At 36.4% G+C, this 27,654-nt stretch overlaps 3 protein-coding genes across 3 annotated transcripts in view; 1 reads left to right on the top strand and 2 right to left on the bottom strand.

Annotated features, from left to right (window-relative positions):
- LOC110381946 (alanine--tRNA ligase, mitochondrial) overlaps positions 1 to 27,654 on the top strand; it is a 317,119-nt gene that overhangs the window by 89,770 nt on the left and 199,695 nt on the right. The gene's annotated exons all lie outside the window — the stretch shown is intronic.
- LOC110379242 (phosphatidylglycerophosphatase and protein-tyrosine phosphatase 1) lies at positions 114 to 5,192 on the bottom strand. The gene is made up of 6 exons (XM_064039642.1): positions 5,088 to 5,192; positions 4,838 to 4,984; positions 3,367 to 3,447; positions 2,658 to 2,761; positions 2,141 to 2,273; positions 114 to 1,749 (listed from the first exon to the last, which is right to left on the bottom strand). The coding sequence occupies exons 1-6, from the start codon at positions 5,088 to 5,090 to the stop codon at positions 1,624 to 1,626; spliced, it is 594 nt and encodes a 197-aa protein (XP_063895712.1). The 5' UTR covers positions 5,091 to 5,192; the 3' UTR covers positions 114 to 1,623.
- On the bottom strand, positions 20,706 to 23,973 carry LOC110379248 (uncharacterized). The gene is made up of 3 exons (XM_021338842.3): positions 23,890 to 23,973; positions 22,965 to 23,210; positions 20,706 to 21,157 (listed from the first exon to the last, which is right to left on the bottom strand). The coding sequence occupies exons 1-3, from the start codon at positions 23,899 to 23,901 to the stop codon at positions 20,972 to 20,974; spliced, it is 444 nt and encodes a 147-aa protein (XP_021194517.1). The 5' UTR covers positions 23,902 to 23,973; the 3' UTR covers positions 20,706 to 20,971.

Consider the following 27,654-nt stretch of genomic DNA (forward strand, 5'->3'; position numbering starts at 1 on the left):
TAAATCGAAATTTCATTATATTATAAAAATATTTTATAGCGATTTTCATGCCGTGTGTTAAATTATTATGTTTTGGATTGGTGAACATATATTGGTGCTCAATAAAACAAAAGTTTACTTAAAACAATAATATATTTTAATCGTCCAAATATACATTATTATTTTATACAAAAATAAATAAACTACATTGTAGATTATCATTAATTTGCGCTAATATTTTGTTATTTATTACTATACAATAAAATTGTCTAACTAAAACAACTTTTGTCTGATCAAAAGCCTCTTCATTTAACATTTTAAATAACAATATTGAAAATTAAGTTACGTTTGAACACTCAGAACTCGGTTCGCGCCAATTATCTTTTCATTTGTGAAGTTAGCCAATGAATAGCTTGCTCAATTGTTCGAGCAGATCTGGTCCGAACATGGCTACTATTGATTTCACAGTTCAAAAGATCTATTAACAGATTACTACTACGCATGCATAAAGCATGAAATGACTAACAACAGAAACGCAAAGTTAGTTGGCGAAAACTGTAGTTAAATTATACCCTCATGAACTCGAGACCTAGTTAGGTGTGGTAACGAAATAACATAATTTTGTTTTAAAAGTATATTTTAAGATACACGTATTCATGGTAAAAATAGAATGTACTTAATGGATTTTACAGCACTCGCAAGATTTCTTTTAAAGGAGCATAGACAAGGGGTAACATGGATGACATGACTCCTCTAAAAAAAGTCGTGCTGCACCAACAATTTGTACTTCTGTATGAAAAAATAAGCGTGCCTGTTGAATATACAGGTTTCAATATGAAAACTGTATTTGTCTTATAATGTACTTTTTTGAGCGCCATATTTTAGAAAGTACAACGCCAGCAGATCCACTTACCCATATCTGTCAAATTTTACCAATCGAACATCAACCTTCCTTTATTGTGATAAGGTTCAAAATCGATTGAAGAAATTTTAGGTAAGTTGATGTGCTGTCGTACATATATTTTATAAATGAACTGTATAGTTTGTCGTTTAAAATAAATCTATATTTATTTAACATTGGAGGTAACCATTTTGGTATCGGTGAATGTCGTCCGGCTACAAGTTTGTACCCACTTCCGTAAGTACAAATAAATATTTAAAAAATACCACAAAAGTTGGATTGTAAATGTCATTCATATTGCTTATAATTTATAGAGGTAATATTAACGATAACGTAACGTTATTATTATGCGAATTACAGTTGTGAGGTATTACTGAGGCGGCCCATATTATACAAATATACTGTGAAACACAGATTAAATATTCAAGCTACATCCAAATACAATTCTGGAAGTTTATATCATAGGGCAGTATAATGTCAATATTATCTATATTAGGGTCGTAGCATACATATCAATAAGGAAAGTTACACTAAACATAGCTTGTGTCAGAATAATATACCTACAGCCTACTTTTACCCATGTAAAAGAAAAAGTTACTTCGCGACGCGGGTTAAACCGCAGGATGAAGCTATTCGAGTTTCATACTGCCACGATCCCTTTCCAAATTAATACGGATGCTACGACCTTTAATCTACCTAATATATAACAGGCAGGTTATATTAATTTATGGTGTTACGTCACCTCATGTCCTGGTGACGTGTTGTCTATGGAATATGTCTAGCGCCTCCCACTGCTTCGTGTGCAGAAGGATGTGGGGCCGCCGGGACCGCATGTACTTCACGGCTTCTTCGGGAGACCAGCCATTTTTCTGGAGGATTACCGTAATTGTCAGTGGGAGTTGGTAATCGTAAGTGGTAAAACTTGGTAGTCGTAATAGGAAGAATGTGGTAATCGTAAGTGGGAGACGTTTGTAATCGAAAGTGGAAGAAGTTGTTAATCGAATTAAATAGACTAAAGTTGGTAATCGTAAGTGAAAGAAGCTGGTAATCGTCATAGGAAGAAGTTAGTAATCCTAATAGGATGAAGTTGGTAATCGTATTAGGATGAAGTTGGTAATCGTAACAGAAAAACGTTGGAATTAGTAAGACGAAGAAGTTGGTAATCGTAACAGGAAGAAGTTGGTAATCGTTAGTAGAACCAACTTTGTAATTGGTAATCCTAAGTGGAAGATGATATTGATGATCCTAATTACTACTTACCATCATAAGATAGCAGCCTACAAGCGTGGCGCTGCGTGTTCTCCCCGCCTTGCAGTGCACGTACACGGAGCCGCTGTTGATCTGCTCGTTGTCTGTCGGCACTCCTGACAGCTTGCGGTCTGCTGGAAGAAACCTGGAGATAGATGGAGATGGTCATCATCATCATCCTATAGTTTAATTAAGGTGGGGCCGCTTAGGCCTGCGCCTGTCGAGTGTCGAGGCTACAAGATTGTCCGAAAAAGTGACCGCGGACATTGTACACAAAGGGCTTGAGTATGAACAGTTTCAAACGTCATAATTTGTTCGCCTAGCCCTTTCCTAGGCTTTGCCTTTTTAGGCCTTTGTCTAGGCTTTCAGACTAACCGGGTGCAGCTGAGTACCAGTGTTTTAAAAGGAGCGACTGTCTGCCTGACCTCTTCATCCCAAGAACAGTTTCAAACGATTTTTACAAAATATGTGGTTAGTTGATAGTACATAGGAAAGTTGGACGAAGCAAGTTGTTGTTATGGTTACTGACCTATTTATAAAAGTGACGCCCTCATACAGTTTGTCCTGGTCGGGCGCTTCAAATATGTCTGTTGTGGCTAGCTGAAGAAATTCCACGCCTTGCTCCCGCCATTTCTGAAAGAATAAATAAACGCAATAATGTCAGGAAACATTGGGCCGACTTAAATGTTTAACAAAATATGAGTATTTTATATTTGGTTATTATTTTTTATTTTACCAGTTTTCATACACAATTTTTAAATCAGCAACAAACTTATAAAATACAGGGCTTGTTGAACACTAATCCAAAAATAATTTTGAAAAAAAAAAACAGGAAGGAAAACTCGAAAAACAATATTTTCAATCTTCAGACGTAGTCTTTAAAAAACTTATCAGACAATAAAGAAAATTATCATAACAAAAAAGTATTTCAATAAATAAATTCCACATGCTGAACATATTCTGATGACCTCTTGTACCTGAGATAGGCGCACAAAGAAACGCTGTTCAATGCATCTATTTCTAAACATGAGATAAGGGATCAATAATCAGATGTAAGTACTCTTGAGCGCATTCTAGAAAAGCTAAGGTAGGTATTTTGATTACCTACCATTTTACCTATCAAACTCAAAATATATATTTGCTTGTTAAGGTAAAAAATAAAAAAGGTGCAAACATCTTTTCAATAAGACTCTTCCTAATACAAATACTTTTTAAGTAGTGTAGGATGTACTACTTACCTCTGCATCGTTGGAGAATATTTTCAACTCATATGTCTCATTCATTGAAACTACACCTTTCATGTTTTCCTCATCCTTTAACTGAAAAGTCGATAGAAAATACATTTCAAATAAATCATGATTTATTCACAAGATACATATTTAAAATAGAGCTACCCACAGACTCAGGCAGTTTTTATATTGACTATTTATTAATTTGAATCATAATCGATAAACAAAATTAAAAAAAAAAAAAAACATTTATTCAAAGTAGTCTGAAAATCAGCAGTTTTCAAATGTTACAATTACATGAGACAGCCCCCAAACACACCCACCCTTCTCCACTTCCTATGTGTTATTGCTGGGAAGAAGATGCAATAGGAATAAATGGGAATGGCAAACAACCCCTTACCTTCTCCCTTGCAGGAAAAGATTATAAAACCTAGTCTTGTAATAGTGAATGACTTTCAACTTATTTATTGACAAGTATGTTAGTATGTATGCAACTGTGTTTACACAGGTAATATGTTACATTATGTTTCCTAATTAGCATGGTTATTCTAACAATTCCATGTATGTGAAACCTATAGTCATATTATAAAGCTGAAGAGTTTATTTGTTTGCTTATATGAAGTAGTTGATTGCAGAAACTACTGGACAGATTTGAAGAATTGTTTCAGTGCTCTATAGCCCACTTGTCAAGAAATGCTATGCTCTAATTTTGATGATTTTGGAGCTTCATGGAAAACCACGGGAATTTAATGTTTAACTTTAAAAAATAATGTCTTCAAACCCAATATGATTCATTATTTGCTATCCCATTTTTGGGGATATAGCTATTCAAAATAAAGTTGTTTTTTTAGAATCAAGGTCAAATATAAAAGAAAACTGTTCGAAAAATATGATAACACCGTCTCATGGTTACGTTTCCGTTACGCATTGTACTGAGTAATAGACAAAATATGAAATAAAATGTAATAGCAAAATTAAAAAGCTATTAATCAAACTAGTCTCATGGTCAGGTTTTATAATGACTAATGAAATTTACAATTTCAACAGTTTTTCTGTGAATTTTGGTTGAGTGACAATTTAATATTATTTGTGTGCAGTGTTAAAATAATGATCAATATATAAAAGGAGTAGAAATAAACACAATTATGCGGTCATAGTTGATACTTTGGTAATCTCTAAAATGACCCAGTAATATTGTTTTGAGATTTGATACTTGTAATTCTAAGAACATAGTCATGATGAAATAAAACACTATTGACCGGGGACCTTAATTATGATTGCTTTCGTTCGAAATGATGTAAGAAACCATGAATATTAGGCAAATATCCACAAAGTACACATTGGCCAAACTATTTACTATGCCAACCTCATCAAGGCTGTTGACATTTACCTTTGCCACCCACCATAAAGCATGGTTAAGTCATAAAAAAATCAATTTAAGAAAAAATATGTGTCAACCAAGTAACCTAGAAATTCATACCTGTTTAGTCATATTTTGGAAAGGTAATGCTCCTAGGATTACGGTGTCATCCATTCGGTCGTACCAGCGTCTGCTGGTCACCTTTTCCATGACCACATTGTATAATAAGGTGGGATAGAACGTCACCCGCGCGAACATTGCAGTGGCCTGGTAAATAAACAGTTACAGTTAGATTCAACGTCAGAAGTCGGCCGGCGGTTAGTATATCGCGCTGCGAGGCAGTGCAGTTACTCTGCTGGAACTTCGGTACCATGGTGAAAGCTGAATTCCGTGGTGGGGATTGAATTTTAATTTCTGTTTGGGTCCTCCTCCTCGACTTGCGTGATTGACAATGACGTTGACACTAATGACACAGGTTCTTGATAGCCAAATGACATTGACATATGTTGAGTGTTGCAATTCAAAATAAATAGTTTTTACACCGTACGTAAATGTATTTTCCTTTCAAATGTCTTTTCTTTTTTAATTAAATGTTTTTTTTGTAGCGCTAATTATACACAAATAGTGATTTATTTAAATGATCGTTAAGTTGCACAATCTGTGAATAAACATGACTCCTTTGATATTAAACATAGCAACAGAAATACATATCTCAGCTGTAGCATTGCTATTGTTAATAACGTAGGGGCAGTAACTTTTGTTTAATTACATAGAAGAAAATATATTTTAGTGATTATCTTATTAAACGTACAGTCAACTTCAGGTCAGTGGTAACAGTTTTATAGGAAAACCGTACTTATTACTATTGAGTTAAGGTGCATGACAGTTACCACTGATGTGCGGTCTACCGTACAAATGAACACGGTGCTACGATATCGAAATAACTAAAACTTCTCAACATAAGCTTTATCTATCTATTCAGGTTACATTTGGACGCTACTTGGACAGGTGAAATCAGGTTTAACATAAGTCTTATTAACGCTAATTAATATTATGTTTAATTTAATAATTATATACTTTCGTCAAGTATATAAGTAATCCTTCAGGGGACACAGTTGTAACGCAAAATATATATTTTTCATAACTTAATTAAATCATTAATATCGTAGGTGTTACTCACCTAGGACTAAAAAGCTACAACTGGACATTTTAATTAATAGTTCTCGACCCTTTTTGTAACGTATCTGTTGTGACTAATCTTAATTATGTGTTACAATTTATTCCAGTACGAATGACGTCTTGCGTCCCCAATTAGCTTTTTTATTAGTCACCTATGATAATTTTTATTTTATAAATTACTGGTTTACCCTTTGTCATTTGTAAGGCTTGTAGCTAGCGGGATTATTCTTTACAAAGTTTCTTAGATTATGAGATCATTACTTATAAACATTTTGTACCTAAATAAATGTTTTTTTCTGTATTTCAAAGTACAATAACAAACACTTTAGCCTAAGGGCACGATATATTAGTCGTAGGCTAGGCAAGCTAGGCCTGTCTGTTAACGCAAAAAAGACAATATAGTTGTTTTTTTTTCAATCAAACGTCCCTTACGTATCTGGCGGTTCTTTTAATTGTATTATTGTAAATGTAATACATTAAGTTACCGTGCCTATTTCGAAAGTGATGTTGGCTACCATGTAAGTGATATATGACTTAATTAAGTTAATCATAAGCACATTCACACAGACTCGGGCTATTCTTTAACCCAATACCCAATGTAGTTGCTATCTAAATTAGTATTTTTTTTACATATTCGACTCCTTATATTTCACATTGTGGGGTTATTTTTTACCTACATACATATTATAAGTATACAGTTTATTAATTTGCTGGCCACGCCGGGTTCCTTTCAAAAGTTGAAAGAGATATCATCGACGTGATGTATGGCCGCCATTTGTAAACGCAGCGGGGTGCTGGCCGCGCAACGACATTCCCAATTCAAATTAAATTAAAGCGCGGTAAAAACAACGTGTTTCCGTTTGGTGCGTTCGATATTCAAATTCGGAGAAGATTCGATCTGTGCTAATTTGTCTATGACTCTTTGGAACGAGTGTTGGGTAACTAAGATAGTAGGTATTTTATTTTCACAATACAATCACAGCAGTGGGAGCATTTTCATTTTAGGGTTCCGAAACAAAATAATACAGATAGGTAGGCCGCTTTATGGTGCTACTGCACCTATTTTGTCTCTTTGTCTGTCACTGATGTAAGTACAATCCATGATTACCCAGGTATTGCAAATGAGAAAAGTATTGCATTGAATATGGTTAAAAGTCAAAGGGAGAGGAAATTATGCAGGTCAAGTGTTATCTTGACATTTTTCAAAGTATACACTAATGTTACAATTTCCCAGAAATTCGCCCTCATCCCAACTCGTACATAACAGATGTTTTAACATTTGGCAGTATAAGAAATGCCAGATAAAAAGTATAATGAGCCAGCTTTCTTTGAGACCGCCCAAGGAGATGCAACCAGGCACCCTTTTCAAAGTAGCAATCAGCGCTTTCGCAAAATTTTGCTACTAATTTGGGGTCCAGACTGGTGGACTGTCTCTGTAAAGTGAAACAATTCTTGAGCATAGTGATCTTGCTATTTTATATGGGGGTACGCCAGACTATGCCGGGATATACTAGGGCAAACTCCTAAAATTACTTTGAGAAGGAAGCAGGAAACTCTTGTGGTGGTAGGTACATATTTTGCACACAGAAAAATAAGGGTTTATCAGTTTTTGGAACTTTGCATAAATTGAGATCTTTTTTTTCATGTCCATGGAGTCTCTGGGCAAGAAGTCTTATCTTCTTTCAGCAAATGTTACGGATAGTTCAAATAAATTGTGGTAGGTAATAAACTCTTTTTAGGCACTTATTTACTTCACCAGGGTGGATTTTCCCTAATTCCTCAATAAATTGCTTCGTTAGCGGAATGTGGTGAGCTTCTTGGAACCCGACTTGATAATTGGTCAGTTAATGATAGACATTTGTCTTTCAAACAAAAGGGCTCCACGGTGCGTTTCTCGAAGCGCATAATAGTTTTGTTATGCAGATTACGACGGCCAGACATTAATAAAACGGAATGTACTGTCGCGATAAAATACTATTAAATATTGTTTTCAATTACGCATTTTAAATAACATGATATCTTTGCCATTTGCGTTTTAAACTGGCCGTTAAGTAATTACTTACAAGCCAGTAGTTCTATGGCCGACTGTGTGGGTCGATAAAATACTGAAACAGACGTGCCTGAACGTCTGTACACGCATACTCGAGCGGCTATTGCCAGGTATCGGCTTGGAATAAATAATTTACCTAAATATATTTGTGAACTATCAACAAGTGAGCGCAGGGCTCCGCTCGCCACGGAGCGCATTAAGCCGAGATACCCCGCCTCATCTGTCATCATTAATGCCACGGTATCCTAATAAGTTCTCTACAATAAATAAAATAAGAAATATCAAAGAGTTGCGCCCCGTTTAATGGTTGTAATTGTGGCCAAATGAAATATGGCCGAAGACGATACGGACTCTCTGTCGTGGGTGTCTACCCGCCTTAATATCGACGTTTACACGCTATAAATATTTTAAATGATTATCTTAATGCATTTGAAGTCGTCATTTACATAAGCGCCGATGGAATGAGGTTGAGACGAGCCCGGTGCAGTTAAAACATTCACACCCCGTTCGCGAAATAGCCGCCAAAGTAAACGCGCTTTCATCACGTACGTCTCATAAATAGTGGCGCGGTGCAGCTCGCGTCGGGGCCGAACTAAATCTGACCGTATTATGCGCGTCCTGTCGAACATCAGACGCTTATTTGTGTCCGAAAAGCGCTCGAAAGACTTAAAGCCTTCCCGGTTGATGTATGGCGGCGACACGTGAATGCCGACCTTTATATTCAAATCGGCGGTATTCAAATGTGCTCGTTGTCTATGCGACGGTTGACAATTCGCGGGCACTTTCGAAAAAGGAACGCGGGAAACGTCATATCACCGGCGGGGTTCGAAACTCGAATTTTGCTTTTTGGCGCGTCGATACGCATCTGGCTTCTGGGCTGCGTTCAGGCGTCATGTTCAGTTTTTGCTTTTATTTGATTTCGATTGTGTCGGACGGAGATATAGTTTGAGATCTGTAGATATTTTGACGTGGGCCGCTGATAAAGTTAGTGTTTCGCGGCGGCCGGTGAGTTAACGAGCGTCTGAGTAATGAGCGATGCTATTGTGATTTGAACAATGGCTGGCAATCGCTATTGTTTATATAATTGAAAATGATATTCGATAACGACGGTCCGTGTACTTACTTTTGTGTTTAGATGCGGCACCTGCGGGCGATAAATTGTCAGATAAAAATACTTCTAGCGTTACTTTCTTTTCGTTGATAATATCTGCGGATATATTTTTGTTGCCATATGCAGGTTATAATTAGGTGGGGTTTATTTACAAATTCGTTCAGAAAGTTGATGCAAATGTTGGTAGACGCGGTGGACGCACATCTGCATACAATGCATTTGGTGCATCGCTCCAGTTCAGGCGTAATTTACTGTTGATCCCACTGCTTAGATGTCGCCGGGAGATAGCTGCTACCTCATTTAAATCTGAAACGAAACTGCCGAACTGTTTGCGGTATTTTTAAGGCGAAGAGTTAAATAATTAGATTGCTTGCTAGCTTTGAATGGACTTCGTACAAACTCAGTTCAGTGTTCAAGGAGCACACTCTTTTTAACACCTATTTATATCATAATTTATATCAATTTTAGCCACTTATTTGCTAAAGTTTGGTTCTGAAAACAGGATCCGAGCGCACGATAGATGAAATGCAACTCCTAACAAACACAAAAATACCTAATTCTTAATTAGTGGGACCCTTTTAGGAAGATTAATTTGTCCTAAATGAAAAAAAAAAACAGTGCATAAAAACATATGGCCGTAAATTGCCAAAATAAAATTAATGCGTAATTCTCACAATAAATTAATTAAAGCAAATTAATTAATCGATAACTTAGCGCGTGCCGATCGATTAGCAAAAAATAATTATTGCATTTTTCTCATTTTTGAGTAAGTCCGGTAGTAACCTTACAGAAACAAAGTATTGACATTTATTTCCACGATATCTACTGCCCATACAATGTTTTAAGTGAATTCTCCAAAAGACATTTAATTAAACTGCCAATAAGATCAATAGTCCGATAAAAACATTATCGTAACGATAATTTATTTCGATATGGCAACATTTTTATTTTGGTAACACTTTTAAAAAATAACACGGGGCGTGTTGTATAAATTTTAAATAAACAAAGAAGTTTTTTACAATCAGCTGTTCGTTACCAATTAAGTGTTGTAGGAACGCCTACCGTTGACAAATTGATGTGCATTTCTGAACGGGACCGCGCCCTTTCGGGTTTTTAAAATGGCCGACTACTACTTCTACTGAACTATTTTGTGAAAATTTAGGATTGTTGGTGCGATGTTTTAGAGGTAGATGTTGTTAGGGGATAGTTAAAGAAACTAATAAAACTTAATATAAAATAAAACATGCGTAGTTTATTTCAATGGCACGAAGTAGCTTATGGTATTTAGTAACAGCCTTAAATTCAACACAAAGTATGCCTGAATGTTTTTCAGTTATACTATTCAGCTTTCTTACTTATTGATTGACTTTTGTCACATAGAGAAGAAAGACTGGAAACCATTCAGGCTCATTGCATGTTGCCAATTTTGACTTAATCTCATCCTCCATTAGTTTCGACAAATCAAATTACGACGCCATAATTCATGCGAACCAGTATAGCACACAAAATTACGTAAAAAAAACTTATAATTAAGGTTATGCAATTAAAACTGCGGCCCACCCATCCAAGACCCATGGTCCATCTTCATTATGGAGAAGGAAACTCGTATTTAATATCCGAAGTAATCCGAAGTGTTCCGAAGTATTCCGAAGCTGGGTTCGCGATTATGACAGATGACTTCGGCGCATACTGCCGTTAATTCGCATTGAGCGTAATTTTACTGCACACACGCAGCTTGCAAATGCTCACCTGCGAAGCCACAGCGCCATTACTCTTTTTAATTGGTTACTTGTCTTATAAAATAATTTTGTAACAGACTATTAACGTCTCATTATTGGAGTTCAGGAGGTATTAATAAAATCTATGTGGATGATATGGGGTTCGTTCCCGTTTCTGACGGAGAGAGATTGAACGGGATTAAGACCAGTGTCTTGTCACAATATCGGTCTTATTAGCAAGCGTTCAGATGGACTTATTATAATTTTAAGACCAGTGTCTTGTCACAATATCGGTCTTATTAGCAAGCGTTCAGATGGACTTATTATAATTTTAGACATATGTTTGTTTTAAAAAAAATCGACTACCGAATTCAATTTAATACGATCGTATTAGTAAAACAAATCGGAGGTTCCTATACCTACCAATTAGCGAAGTAGCAATAAGGTAGACACTTAAGGATTACAATATTAGTAGTAAATTTTCTAAAGAATATGCTAAAACATAACAACAGTTCAAATCCAAAATAAACCGTCTTGAAACTGATGCAACAACAAGATATTCCGTCCTGAAGTGACGTAATGTTTCAAACACAGTTAACAGCCCACATTTCAGTGCCTCCGCAGCCATTTAACAACTTCAGCTCGCTATCGCGGTCGTTAAAAAACTAAAGGCACAAAAGCATATGCAAATTGACTTAATGTATCTACATTCATTGAAAAACCTTAGATGTCCAAACAAAACTTTAGAGGATTCAATTCAAATGCCGCCATTGTTGTCTGCCAGTATCATTTGTTTTTTTTTTCTTTTTAACTTGATAAACGATTCGCTGCCGGTAATTCGTTTAGCGGACATCGATTAATTATGTTTTAAATCGGCGAGTCTATTATCGATTTTGACGGCTCGTCACTAGAGATGTAGTTTGTCAAAATCATTCGGAGCGATGTCACAATGTTTGGAGTTTTTGAGGTGGGTCAAATTATAGAGTTGAAGATTAATGTTGGTTTTGATAGGGCTACGAGGTAACCTAATAATTCTTTAAGGATTTGGGTGTTATTAGGGTTCTTCTGGCACATTTTTATCGCTGTAGTCTCGTGCTTATGTAATGTTTTTTAGGTATATGATATGAGCTAACAGGATAGTCGTTTCCACTCTTGCACATTCAAAGTATTTTTTATTAACTTCCTACATAAGTAGTTAACGTAGTGTTTAACGTTGAAAGTCCCTGAAAGAGTTAACACTAATTTTTAATACGTTTAAAGCAACTAGATTACAACGGAACCTAAGACATCCCACAATATTCTACCTGCATTTTTGAATCCTTGCTACCGGCGATCTTGCGTGTTCGCGCATAACTAATTGACAGTTGCCCGTGGTACTTTGACAGTTTGACTAATGTTGCTCTATAGTCGATGCTCAAGTTTGACAGGTGAATTAAGACGTAGAATGGTAGTGTCGACATCTGTGTTATTAACGGGAATGGCTCGTGATGACGTCAAATAGATCTTTTGGAGGCAATATGTCGGATAAGTTATTGTCTGTTATTGTGGTTCGGGATGATGGGAGAGTTATAGTAAAATAAGTGGTCTCTGTCCCAGGGATATAAATCGATTTTGCGGTAGGTGACTGTCGATTAAAGAATAGAGTTGCAAATATGGCTTTATTGAGAGAGAAAAGGGCCTTCTCAGGCCGGACGCGACGGTGATATTTACAAAATTATCTTAGTAGAGACGCCAGGCTTGTTTCATTATTCAAGAGCACTGAAAAGCAGCTTGTCTTGGTAGCGGGGTAGTCAGAAGCTAGAAAGTCTGACCATCAGTCTTACCAAAGAGGTTGTCCGGGTAACTGGATTGAGGAGGTCAGATAAGCAGTCGCTCCATGTAACGAACTAGTAAGCTGATCCCAACATAGTTGGGCAAAGGCTAGGTCCTACGCTTAATTTTGCCACAGCCGATTTCTTAAGAAAAATACAAGAGCCTAACTTAAACCTACCTACAACTGCAACACAAAGACAACTCAGTCATGTTCTCATCAAACACATCGAGTATTTTAACTTATGAGAGATGTATTCCCAAGAATTGAGACGTACCATCGACAAAGAGGTATGCCGAGCGTTTTTAAATCTACCAAGATCTGTTACACCCTCCTTTGTACCTTACAACCTCTAACTTTTTAAGAATAAGGTTGAGAATTCGATGTTTTGTTGTTTTTTGTCAGTAAATATAATGCGGTTATTGGCCGTCGATCGGTTGGTTTGATTAGACAAAAGATGGGTTATCAGAGTGACTGTTCCGAGGTTGGAATGTCAACCGGTGTGCTGTCGGGAGTTTGTTTATGTACCTATCAAATGTATGCGTATGAATTGTTCTTTTTTCTTAAGATTAGAATAAGGAAAATTACTTAAATAATACAAAGTTACAAGTAATGAAATAACATCATTTCACAAGTAATCTTCTTTCTAACCATATCGTCTTTCATACCTAAATCGACCTATCGTATCTTTAGTCTTTCTCTGTGTCCATCCACATTCGTGCCTTAGACCTTCCTTAAACCATGATCCTCATTCCTCCGCTTCACATACAAAACATAAAACAGCCGGTTTCCACATAGTTTCTTGGATACCGGTGCCACTTTTGGATGATCCTAAGCTTAACAAGTAGGTACTAGGTAACTCTAATAAATGTTATCGTAGCATGATAATCCATAAAAAGCCTTTGATTGTGAGCCAGTTGCCTGTAACCACAACGGTCGATAACGTACTTTTGCTTTTTGTTAACTACTAGTAGGTATTTGAAGTTTATGAAGACACTAAAAGATAATCGTTAATATTAATCTATCTTTCCGTACTTCGTGTATTAATCTTTATTATGTAGGCACTTTAGTTGATGCATCATAGCCATTTTATTTGACACTTCTGTTTGCAATAAAAGTAGATGACGTATACCTATGTGACTTGAATGAAGAAAAACAGACAAGTAAGCACCGATGTCTCTTTAGCCTATGCTCAAAATAGACGCCATTACACACACCTGCTCAAATAAGTTGTAACACAGAACTAATGAACAAATACACGGCATGCATAAACGCAATTATCAACCGAACCTATGATTACAAACAATTTTTAACCCTTATCATCGTCCTGAAATAATTTAAGCGACGCTTTGGTACTTGCACCTTAGGAACGGGTTTGAAGTGCGAAGGGCTTTTGTTAAGGGCTTATTAATCGTCGGTGGGCCAACCCTGCGACTGGGCGGGGCTGCGGGCGCGGCTATCGCGGGCAATTTGCATCGGCTGGCCACGGCTACTTGACCGCACGCAAACCACTGTTAATACCGAGTTAATACCACGTTAACACATGCAATCGCATCGCGAGGGTTGATTAATTAGTTTCAGTAATGGACTGCCGCTAGTTCTAGAAGCTAGGAATTTTAGTTATAATAATGCTGCATTAAGGTTAGGTATTTAAATTTATGCTGTTATCTTTTACCTACGGGTTATTTAATAAGTGTAGAACATTAGGTCTTGAATTAGCATTGCAACTCGACTTTTATTAAATTCAGCAATGTTTTTTCTATAGCCCGTGAGATAGCAATGTTTGTTCAATCTTGTAATGTATAAGACTCCATAGTAAGTAGATTAGGCGGCAATCGTACCGAAAAACTACGTTTAATTTCTGAACGCCTTGAAACACATGAAAAGTGTCTTGAAGAAACTCCTTCGAAACAATTCAAAATAATGCAGACATTAGCAATAACATTAGGTGAAGCAAAAAGATAAACAATTATGAAAACTTGTAAACTTCGAAGATTCGCGTTATATCTTAATCTAACGTAGAAATGACGTAATGACATCGATATTTCGACACGTAGGTTTCAGCTGTTGGCACCACCGCCATGTTTGTTCTGAAGCGCGGGAAATTATCCAGATTTCGCGGGCAAATCTCCCTTTTGTTTATGACCTGACAAAAGCATAAATACTGTTACTGAAATGATAACTTTATATAATTTTGAACTGTATGATTTTGTTTTACGGACGTTGAATCTACACTAATATAGTAAAGAGCATTTTTTTTTGTTTCTTTGTTTGTGCCCCAAGGGCTCCGAAGCTACAGAACCGATTTGAAAAATTCTTTCACTGTTAGAAAGCTACACTCTTCCCGAGTAACATAGGCTACATTTCATCCCGGTAGTTCTCACTAGACGCGGGTGAAACCGCGGGAAAACAGCTAGTAAGTAAATGATATGATGTATTTTTCAATGGCCGTTATTTGAAGTGATTTGTTTGCAAATGTTCCGCGTGTGTGTTCGTTTGTTTTGCCATTAAATTAAGGATTACCGCAGTTATGGTTATATTAATGTGTTTATGCTTTGTGAGTGCTGAAGTGGGCTGCCTTGAGATCTATGGGCGAACGTTAAGTATGATATATTCCATGATTTCATGGGCCATTATGATCAGTTTTCGTAATTTGTGCTATGAAAGCTTTATTGGAGATTCAGGTGTTTCAGAAAAATATTGTGTTATGAGAGGTTAATTTATAATTTTTAGCCCATCTTTCCAATAATCCGATTGGTCAATCGGTTACCACCCGTATGGCTACTGGCTGTCTAGGGCGTATGTCTCTGATTAAGTAGTTAGGTACTCAGCTCAATATAATGCACCAATATTTTTTATCTTTAAAATTGTTTTAAGTTTATTAAGATTATTATAACAAGTAGCTAACATCTTCTGAAGATCTTTAGGCCATTTAATTACGTAGAACCATATCTCTAAACTGAAAAAAAACCTAACCAGCTTTAACATCTCCGATCGCGAGAGATATGAGTTATTTCTATTTTTTTTTTAATAAAAAAAGGGCAAAGGAATCGTGGCATTAATCCGTTGGCTTGAAAGGAGGCCGGGCGGCCCCCCGGTGGGGGATGGCAGGTGCGTGTGCGCAGCGTAGGCGACCGGGGAAATGTGGGGACAAGTGTGACCCGCCATTGTGTTATAAACAACCAGTTTTTGATTATATTTCACACCTATATTCCTAACATTACTTTAATCTTCAAACAGCCGAATTTTTCTTCAATTAATAAGACATAAAGACTTTTATTTCAAGTAACATAGTAACTATAATATATTTAAGCTTCGTATCTTTGACTAAGGATCTCTAAAAATTTGTAAAAAAAATACAAAAAAAGACGTATCGCTCGCAGCGCCCCTTGCGGCGAGCAGGCGGAACCAATCGCTTCGCTCCGGGGTGATATTATTTCATGTGCTGGACGCTTGCTGGACGGGATCACACAGGCTCTCGTCATAATTGTTAACACGCACATTAAGGATCATGTTATTTTTGGATAGGATTAAAACTTGGATTTGTTTACAGTTCAATAACTTATGAGCAATCTTGCAAGATTTTTAGAGAACGCCAGTCTGACCATTATTGTGAGCAAATTTTTCAGAAGCACAGCGTTCTTAGCCACCATATTCACGAAGGAGATCAGAAACAAGAGGACAAATACAAACACTGTCTATTCCCCTCTCTCTCATTTTCTCTTATTATCCTCAGGGACGGCAATCTGATACTATTGGAGAGAGATCAGGTGTAGGATTAACAGCTTAACGTGATCTTCAGATACAGGAGCGTATCACCACCAACTTTCAGTGTCCAAGGTGTTCGAAAGAGTTAGCGTGAACCTGTTACAAAAGGACTCTAGAAGTAAGTAACAAAGGTAGGTTTTAATCATGAAAAGTGACACTCCCTTCTCCTACTACATCGGGAAGGGTAAGTTGATAATTTTCCACAAAAAAGGTTAGTATTAATAAGCCAGGACGTACATCCCTCAAGGTCTGACTGAAACAGCGGGAAATAGCCATTTTATTATAAAAACATTCGCAATTCCTCATATACCATCTATTTTATGTCTATTTTATGTGCGTAAGAGCATTTCTGCTGCAACTGAAATAAAACTACATGGAGGGAACATATAAATGTGACTCACGCAGCGGGAACACTAATCGATAGTGTTGTACCTATGTCGTGATTATGTATCGATTGATTGACGATATTTTTATTTTATAGGATTTCGCTTATGTGCTAAACAAGATGATGGTTGCCTAGTTGGCTAAAAGGCATGAATTTGGTATCGGGGTGGTTAAGTTTAGGAATAAACAATGAGCTAAGTAGCTATACAGATTATGTAATATACTGATCAAAATTGCATTTTCAAAACTTTGATGCTAGAGTTGAAAGCAGAATATCGATGGATATGGGTAGCTTGGTTTGCCCTGCTTTTTTTACTTTGAACTATATTGTTCAAAGTAAAAAAAGCAGGGTAGATTAGAGCCTGTAAAAATCCTCTCTTTCAATTGAGGATGTAGCGTAAGTATCTATTTATTTTGTGATATCCGGCTTCAGGAAGTAGTTGCCTTGGAGCGGGTAAGACTTTTAACTGTATCTTGTTTCCAGGTATTCTGTGATCAGACGGAATCAAGAGAGGAATCAAACTTGCAATCTTTGTCACTCGATACTCGATGTCTATGACATAACCATAGAGCATAATGTCCATAGCATAATTATTTCCCGCGCAACAGGAAACCAGTGTTGCTATCGCGCAATTTGACTTTCTCTGCAATCTTGCCATCTAGGATAATTTAGGTTGCATAATCTATGCATGTTGTGGTCAATTTAAGGCTGTGTTGCAGAAAAAGCGACGCTAATTTTATGTAGATGCGCGAAATTGTGAAGGAAAGGGGTTAGTTAACAATTTGGACATGACCTGCTTTGTACGCAGTACGAACGTCACAAAAATTTGGTCAGTATCGCAACAACTGAAAACTTTGAATGGAATCAAGATTTTCTTTAAACAACAATCACTTTAATGTACTCAAACATAACCCTATTCTGGATGAACAATAAAACTAGAAACGCAAGTTTATAGATAAACTACTTTAGCTGTTTTGTTCTTATCAAATGTAGCATATAGGTAGCTAACAACACCCACAAATGTCTGCACAAATGTCTGCAAATGTATGCATGTATATTGATTAAAGAATTTTGAAAATATTGTTAGTGAATCCGAAGAACAGTTTGTGAGGTTGATATTAGCAAAATAGCTTCGCTTCGTCTCTGCTTTTAGTATGCATCAGGATTTATTACAATCACTGCGTCCATGCTAGATTACAATATAATGAGTGCACTTACATTTCGTTTTCAGGAAGCCTCTTTAACTTCATACTACATTTTAGTCACCTCATGGAGAACAGAATTTTCGGTCATTAACTTTCACCTTAAAAAAATCTATCCCTATCGGTTCATCTGTAGAGCCACGGTGGTACAGACATAGCGGTCAAACTTATGTCACTCCTTTTTTGCATTGGGGGTTAAAATAAAATCCTTGATTAATAGCATTTCTTTCTTCTTTTATATTTCTCTGCCTGATCATTTCATTATTCTTTATTGTACACAATACATATTTTAATACACACACAATAGAGAAAAGTTATGTACAAAGGCGAGCTTAACACATTCACTGCGTTACGGCAAGTATTTGGCCGTATTCGACTCTCAGCCAGTGCGGTAGCTCGTTGTCCTTGTTTTGCGTACTGTGCGGGGGCGATTTATCTAAGTTCCCTTGCGCGTAGGAATGAGATAGTGATATTTTCAATATTGTTGCTTTTAATATAATAATATTGTACACTAACAATATACGGCAAAATAGTTGCCGTAACGCACAGTAAAATAATTATTTTCATTCAGTGCGGTACGGCGAATATCTTGCCGTACCCTAACCCCACACTGCATGCGTCCGCGCGGCGGTTCAGTGTGCGCTAGTGCTGGCCGTAAGCAAGACGTAACAATATTTTTTGTGAAAAATATTACGCGGTTCTGCTACAATGAGACGTTCACATAAAAAAAACTGGATTTGAGTAGAGAGAGAGAGGGGAAATCATCATCTTGATGCCAAAGATGTCAAGTGTGAAAATAATTCAGTGGAATAACTACCTACTTACTAAGTTTCATACACGTCCTTTAATAGTTTTTAGTTTTTTTAAAATTGGTCTGTTGGCGTAGTGGTTGTGGGTTAGATTCCCACACAAATCAAACATTCTTTGTCTAGTTGTCTGTGTATATTGTGGTCTGGATATATTTTCTAACTATACTATGCATTATATGTATTTGGGACTAGGTGGCGCTATAGTGTGATTGTGGTAGAATATAAATACATATTTATACATATTATATAATTAGGTTACATAATTATGTTGATTTATATAATAATATAACACTGATAAATATGAATATTTTATCTACAATAAAAAATATTTTTAAACTATCGACTATCATTCCAGAAGTAAACCCCATCCCTAGCATTTTTTCACTTCTACGCTGTACGGCATATATATTGCCGCGAATGAAAGATTTTGAAAAATCTCTGTATCTTTCAAAGTATAACAGAGAACCCGGGGCGACTGCAGCTAGGTGTAAACAAGGATATAGTCTATCGATTTGTTGATAAAAACCATTGATATAGGTGGTTTCCACGTCTGTATAGGCTTTGAAAGTCAGGTTCTGGTACGGCAAAATAGAAGCCGTAACGCATATCAGGAAATATAGATACGGGCAGCATTTGTCTCGTATCGCACTAAAAGAAAGTTTAGATTTAACGCTGCCGCAGTGAATGTGTTAACCCAGAATTGGGTTCTCTGACAGCAAACCTCAGAGCGATCACACCCGACCGTGATGGCTGATTTACACGTAGCTTTTTGGTTACTACTACTACTAAGCGAAATCGGTCTCATAATTGATACAGGTAGATTAACTTACCAATGAACATCTGTAATCGGGAACTGAATCCATACTAATAATATAATAAAGAGGAAACATTTTTTTGTTTGTAAGCTAAAGTTTCTGAAACTGAACCAATTTGAAAAATTATTTCACTGTTGGAAAGCTACACTCTTCCCGAGTAACATATGCAATTTTTCATCCCTGGGCAGTAGATCCGGTAGGAAACAGCTAGTAAATAAATGACTAGGTTGGTAGTTCAATGTTGAAGGTATGACCTGGTCAGACTGAAAGCCAGCACCAATTTAGTTGGCTAAGCTAATGATTTTGCGAAATCTAAAGAGTGTTTACGATGTGCTAATAATATTCATGACACAGCTTAAGATACCTAAGTGGTCACTTGTGACAAGATGGGTGACCACCCATCTGCAGACCGTTTACGATCATATTAAAAAACTTGACCTACTTAGTTTTAGAAGTTAGGAACTGTGGATTTTATAAACTTAGGGACTGTCATTATTCAAAAATTAGGTTTATTTAGAAGTCGTGGGAACTTTGTGTGTAACAAACGCTTCTTTCTAATAACTGTGTGCATTTTTAGCATTCAATTCTACAACAATGTACATCTACATGATGTTCATTTAAACAATTTTACAAATCTTTATTCACGCACAGCAGATGAAACCCATCTCGTGACTCACATGTAAACAAAATAAAGAAGTGATCAATTTATTAGCGAGCAATCAATTGATATACCGACTCCTTCGCCGACCACCCACACGCAACATCCATTACTTACTACCAAAGACTAAATTTATTTACATATCATACAAATCCAGCAATGTATAGTGATTTAAGAAAGATCATCGGCGAGTGTTCTAAAGTCAATGACCGGAGCCTTGACCGCTGTTCAGTGAAAGTTGGACTGCAGTGATGCTAAACAAGAATCGCACTAAGATATCGATTTACAGTTTAATAGATATGAGAATGTCCCTTTCGATTGCGGAAATCGATTGGATTGTTTTGATGTTCTTGAAAGTAAAGGGGAATCTGATGTTCTATTCAAAATGGCTGGTGTGTAGGAAGTTGTAATTTTATCTTGAGAGGATTCCGGAAATAATTGGAAGATCTTATTAGACAGGGTGTCGAATAATTACAAAATAAATAGTTAAAAATCATTTTTTAATGTACAACACTTAAAATTAAAAATAATCAACAACAATTACACAATAGTCAACAAAAACGCGATCAACAGCACAAACAACAACATAAAATTGTATGCACACAACAATAAATATCACAACATTAGTACATAAGTCAACACTAATGGAATTACATCTCCATCAGATCTACGAAATTTGTATTTACAACTGGCAACCCCGCTTATAAAAATAAGCTATAGAACCTCATTCCCCATTTTTTTTTTATTATTTAGTGCTTGTGGCCTCCTTTGTGGTGGTAAACGTGTTTGTAGACAGGTACGTGGACGGGGTAAGGCTTGGGGATTGGGACCTCAACCTTCTTCTCGACCTCGACGGGGTATGGCTTCTCGACCTCATAAGGGACGGGCTTCTCAACGGTGTAAGGTACTGGCTTCTCTACAATCTGGGGCACGACCTGCAAAAGAATTTCACATAAGTCTTTTTGCATTGTTTTTAGATAGATGGTAATCAAATTCAGCCCAGTTCTTTTAACTAGCTAGACATTATACAGCTTTTAAAATATGATACATTTCTACTTTCTAAAAAACTTTGACAACTTTTTTTGACTTTGTCTAGACACGGGTCTTGTGAGTGTAGACGGAGTCATTGGCATATGTGTTGAGACCGGTTAGGAGAAAGAAAGTGCATTTAAGAGAGCTGCCAATAAAATGAAGACTAGTTTAATTATTTGTATAAGTTACATTATCTGGGATGGGAGAATGTATCCGAACGTAAATGGGCGCGAACTGTCACAAACGCACTGTTCTTTTTTCAAATGCACGGCTGACTGCCCGCGCTCTTACTTTCTGTCATGGCCGACTGAGTTACGTAACCGATGCAGCAATGAATGGGTAACGTTATGAGATAATTGCAAAAACGCATCTAGACACAATAACTGTGATATAACATCACGTTGTACTACTTTATTTGTGTAAGATAATTGTATAGTTTCTCTTTAGCGCGCCTCTTTAACTTTGCGGTTTGAGTAATTGAATTGATGTTAGGAGAATGGCATTTTATCCGTTGGGAGTATAAACCTAATTGGTTCTATCTTTATGGCGTGGTCGATGTGAAAGGTGGCCTTATAATAACGATCATTTGTTTTCATTGTAGACAAAGAAAGTTGTATGCTACCATATGTATTTTTTATGAAACCAATCGTGAAAGTCGTAAAATTCAGTCATCGTTTTATTTGCGTACTAAATGTTATCATGTGTTTGTTTATTTGCGATTGTAAACTTGTTTTAAATGAATGCAAATGGAATGTTTGGCTTTTGTTTTATTTCGTTTTGGCACGGGACTGAAAGTATTTGGTAGTCATCTGACAGGGTGAAATGACGAATGGGACGTGTGTTTATAAATTCCATTCTAGCAAAACAATGAACGCTTAGGTGACATTGTCTGAAGAAATTATGGATTCTACACAGTAATATTGTTTGATTGGAGATTTCAATATTGTTTTAGAACCGCAATCAATAAACGTGAAGACATCGAAAGCTCGCAGGAATTAACAGTTATGACAGTTGAATGCTGTCATAACTGTCAGATGCTTTTTGGCGCCAATTTCTTGATAGAATGCAGTCAATTACTACAAAGGCCTTATGTAGAAGATGTTAGATAATAGCAAGAGCGTTTTGTGATAGGAACAAATCAACACTTCCTTGAAGTTTTAAGGTGTAAACTAAAAGTGAGGCTAAGTTAGTGTTCTACTTTCTTCATGCATAAGGCGAGTGCAAACCTTTAGGGCATAATTATGTCTTGTAATTTTTTACATTTATGATATTATTATCTTTGACAGTTTTTTTTGATAACCGGTCTCTTTGAATAATTATTATGTTTCTTTTTCAGACTGTTTATGTAACGTACATTTTAATGCGATATCCAACTGATTTCTTGAATATAAGACGTGGATACGACATTTCAGAATTTGCTTATTAGCCAGCTGTCAATAATTTTGGATTCATGTCTCTTAAATCGCGAATTTTGACAGGTTTATCACAAACTTTTTTTACTGCGACACGAACGGCGGAAACTAGCCACTTAAGATTGTCTTTACCAGTAACACACTTGAATCTGCCAAGATTTTGATGATCTTAGAGGGACTATCATCTCCTCTACATGTCTTAGAAGTCTCAAAATCTCATAAAAGTCTAAGATCTCTCATAGAAGGACATCTAAAAGTTATATCCATCTATTTATTAACATTAGGAGCCAAATCTTACCTTGTAAACTGGCACATGGATAGGCTGTTCCACCGTAACGTGGACGGGGTAGGGCTGGGGTATCGGGACCTTCACGTACTGCGGGACTGACACGGCCACGGGATGCGGGACCGGGACTCCGATCTTCTTCACCACCGTGACGTGGTAGGGTTTTGTGTGCTCCGAGTGGGAATGACCTTCGGGCTCCCAGTCTTCGGATGGACGGGCAGCAGCGTACGCTGCCAGGAGGAGGATGGCTGCTGTTCTCTGGAAGATAAGGGTATGTTGGTAATTTTGAGGTATGTGAAGTAGTTAAGAAATATGCACTTAATGCCAATATTTGTTTTTTTTTTGAAGTTCTAGGCTTGAATAATGTATGCGATAAGTAGAAAAAGATTGAGTCTTAAAAAGCCTCGTAAAGACAAGTGATGTTTTGAAGTCCGAATATTGTAAATCCCGCATTGGGGTTTGAATCTTTGGAATACAACCCTTGAAGAACATGAAATCTCAAACTGAATAGTTGCTTTAATTGTGTGAGGATCTCAATCAACATGTGTTCTATTTGTATGTTTATTCATGTTGACAAGATTCCTTCTTTTCAGGTTTATGCTAAAACATGACTAGGTAAGTAACTATGTAACGTAACAGACCATTCACCATGAACCAGACAGTAACAAAAGAGTTATATAACAAAATAAAATCATGTCGCAAGTCACCCATTTAAATATACTGCGTTAACACTCATTTGGAGCGTGAGAAAGCAATAAACATTATATTTAACGGCAAAAACATTTTCAGATTCAAAACCAGCCGCCATATTTTAACACAATTTTAAGAGATGCAACTTGCACGTCAAGGCAATCATATTATACAGCCAGGAAGCTCAAAAAAGTTCCGATTTATATTATTACGTCACTGCTTATTAAATAATAATAAAAACACTTACAAAAGCGATCATGTTGAATAGTTTAGATGCTGTTGTCGACTTCTAAGTATTGACTGGTGCAATCTGTGATCCCCACGAGCATTTTATACTGGGTGAAATGAACAAACTGCCTTTCCATTCAGTGATAGGATCTTCGCACCACGAAGGTATCGAATTTGAGATCTTATGCGATGATGCTGACTTGTTTTGTATCCATTGCAGTTTTAGAACGACTGATTACAAGTAGGTACAGTAAGAAGTGAGCCAGCAATGTAAGCGTAACATTTGGTTTTTATACAATAGTATATTTAAACATAGTGTAGTGTGATTGTAGTATTCGGGTAAGGAGAAGTTATACCAGAGATTTTGTGTTTTTTTTTCTATATGTGCTCGATTCTTTTTTTTAAGTTATTATATGGGCGATAGAAAGTATGGCAGTTGAATTAAGAATCAAAAGAGTTTATGAGACAGTTTGTTTTATTTTATGGTTTGGTTTTTAATTACTTATTTGTGTCACTAAGATTACTGGGGTAAATTAGTTTCTTACAAATTGGCTATCAATAAGAACTGAAGATAGGTTAATTGCGTACATTTTAGTTTACTTATTTAAATATTAATTAGCTCATTCTAATTACTATAAACTGTAACTTGGGCTAAATATACGACTATCGGGACAATTATTCAGTCATATAAGCTTGTTCTTCTGTAATGCTCAATACAGTTCATATTTTCAGTTGATCTGTCTTCTAACTCCATAAGTTTGACTACACCTCTATACTTCAATCTATTACATCTTGTTCTCTACGTTATTCTACTTCTATTTGGATCATCTACCCAGCCCTATTCTGGTTTAGAGTCGGCTACCAGTGCACCAGGGTTTTACATGGATGACCTTACCTCCAAAATAATCGGTCAATCAACCGTTGGGTCATCTCTGGGCCGATACTTTAGTCTGCAGTGTGTGAATCTCTTTAAGTTCCCTTACATAATTCTCAATATCTTGATAAACCTCTCATGTTTTTTTAACAAGCAGACCCACCATAACGATCTGCTTATGGTCACCAATAATTGGCACAAAAGTTACATAAAATCGTTGCGGTTTCCAAAATGTGAATGTAGTCGCTAACTGGAAGACAAAAAGAAGTTACTTTTACTTACAAATGTTTTTAATTAAGACCTTAAGGTATTCTGGTTGGACCTGTCTGCCCCACTGCTGGGCAAAGATGCCTATTGAGAACCTTTCGTTTTTCGAAGCATCTTGGAATTTATGTTGTGCATGTGACCTGCTTTCGTTGCATCTTTTTAGTACAAGCCATTTTTTTTTAATTATCGCATGATTTGCGCAAATTATGGACTTAGGTACCAAAAATATTGAACTAACTATGACTATGATGATGAGTGAGAAGCAGACCTATCTTCAAAATAACTTCTAAGGCTTATTATTTTAACTACTAATTGGTAAAGAACTGTAAGTACTGGCGAATATGCGGAATGAAACCAAATATCTTCGGACATCATTTTTGGCCAACTGCATCAATATGTGGTTTTTGTTTCTTACATAATTCTTCCTGAACACCCTACAATCCTCTTCAAATTGACTCTCCTATAAAATTCTTCCTGTCTCACTGACCTGCATAACATCAGAATTACACAATATCAGGAAATTAACATTCTTTTCAAGTTCCAAATTATCTCATCTAACGCTCTGATAATAATCTCGATTCACACCAAAATGCACAGCGATCGCAGAAATATGCAAATAATTCAGTCGTTAAATAATTGATCCGCGAATGTAGATCTACAGTTATGTGGTCACCACAACACAGGCATGGCAGAAGGACAAGTACGTTTAGTACGTTATAAACTGCACAAACAACCCCCTTTTCCTAAAAAAACAATAATTAGGAAGAGGGTGAAAGAGGATTGGAGTGAAATTAAATTATATTATTTGAAAAGAAAAGAGCAATAAGATTTCCTTCTAGATCGATTGCCAGTCACGGTTTGTTAGTACCTACAGCAGCTCGAAGTCTGGAAGTAGGTTACTGACACACCTGTCCCTAGGACAACACGCATATGTTGGTCTTGCGTTCAACCTCTTTCTAGTCGTGTAGGATTGCCGTCCCATCGTGCAAATGCTTGTGCACTAACTCCTAAGCAGATCTTCTTTAGGAGAACAGACTCCGTGGCCGATAATTGGTCTGGACGCCATTATTACAAGGATGGCATGACTTCTCTAAATCCACAATACTTTTGCGAGATTTTCTATCATCATTATCAGCCATTCGCAGTCCACTGCTGGACATAGGCCTTTCCAAGTGCACGCCACTGCGATTTTCTATGCCGATTATTATTTCACAATTTACTATGTTTTCAATTGCAACGGACCTTTTGCTTATTTACTGTGTACTGCCATTAAAGCTGACGTAATTTCTACTCGAACAAAAACATGTGTCCGTTTGTTCGTCGCGCGGTCCAAGTTAATAGAAAGTAGTTCTGTATTTATTTTCTTTTTTTTTCTTCTTTTTGTTAGTTCTAATTTGGTACTACTTTTAAAGTTATGTGTGTAGCTGCCGGGGCAGCGGGATTGTTCGCAAGAGTTGCCGTGGCCCTGGTACATGAAGGGCTTAAGAAGGAACATGGTGGGTTTTAGTCATCAGAGTCTGATACTCCCTCACGCTGCACCCACAGGACACCCGCATATTTTTTTTTATGAAGAAGTTTATATTGAAAACAAAATTCGATATGTCGAATTTATACATAGCTGTATTTTATTAAGCATGTTTCAAGTCAATGTTTCTTCGTACATAATTCAATAATTTACTATGAAAATTCAGCATGCAAAATTACTTTCACAAGTTGTCTAATATGATAAATAAGCTTTCAAATCAGTCATCAAGCAAAAAACTTGTTGGTTGTATAAAGAAAAAAGGTAAAAACAATAAGAGAAAGGATTTCAAAACATTGTTTGGCGAGACAGTACCCTTTATAACCGTCGTTAAAACATTGAAAAGTTATTAAAATTATTCGAAAGTAACTCCCGTCAGTTATCTTTCATTGTAAAAACGGCCCAACCAATTTTGAAGATACCACCTATACCTATGTGTTTTCACTCGGAAAGTCATTATTCAGGAACTTGAAACAATTATTTCAGTAGTATTCAAGGGAAATCCCTCGAAAAGCTAGCTAGTGATTAGATATATAAATGGAGTCATTAATTTAATTTAATATAATTGTATTGCCACCACAATAAACAACACCACAAATAATCAAAAGGCTGATAAATATCACACTGTATGATTTTTATATTACATAATCTAGTAGTTATTTATTTTTGCATTTACCTAATCTAGTAACTTAAAAAAATCATAATAGGTTTTAGATTTTTTTTAATATTATTTTTTCAATTATTCAAACTGTTTAAAAAATGCAGTTTGGCAAGTGACTTTCCCGCGCAAATTCGCACCCCACCCTGGCGACAGCCGTAGCTTAGCACGCCATCTTCCGGAGACTCGTATCCGCATACATACTTACTCGTAGTTCACTTATCTGCTTTTTATTATTCTTACGTATGTAACTACTACTACTGGATAGCTTGAAGGTGTTTTTAAAGCCATCTTAAAGGTACTTTGTTTATGTTAGAAATTATTGGGTCCGCGTTCATTGTTACGAGATTATGATGTCCTATTTTTGCTACGGTTGGTTTTGGAAAAGTACTCAATTGGATAAATGATAAAAAAACAATAAGTAGGCGTTGTCAACAGTGCTTTTGGATAAAATTGATTTAAT

The sequence above is a fragment of the Helicoverpa armigera genome, chromosome 20 (assembly GCF_030705265.1).
Source record: "Helicoverpa armigera isolate CAAS_96S chromosome 20, ASM3070526v1, whole genome shotgun sequence".
NCBI classification, from domain to species: domain Eukaryota; kingdom Metazoa; phylum Arthropoda; class Insecta; order Lepidoptera; family Noctuidae; genus Helicoverpa; species Helicoverpa armigera.

Bases quoted from the DNA above. Each gene is read 5' to 3' on its own strand.
- LOC110379242 (XM_064039642.1), bottom strand. The intron at 2,762-3,366 runs GTAAGTAGTACA...TTATTCTTTCAG, and splicing joins TATTCTCCAACGATGCAGAG to AAATGGCGGGAGCAAGGCGT. The intron at 2,274-2,657 runs GTCAGTAACCAT...ATCTATCTCCAG, and splicing joins GGCGTCACTTTTATAAATAG to GTTTCTTCCAGCAGACCGCA.
- LOC110379248 (XM_021338842.3), bottom strand. The intron at 21,158-22,964 runs GTAAGATTTGGC...ATTCTTTTGCAG, and splicing joins TCCATGTGCCAGTTTACAAG to GTCGTGCCCCAGATTGTAGA.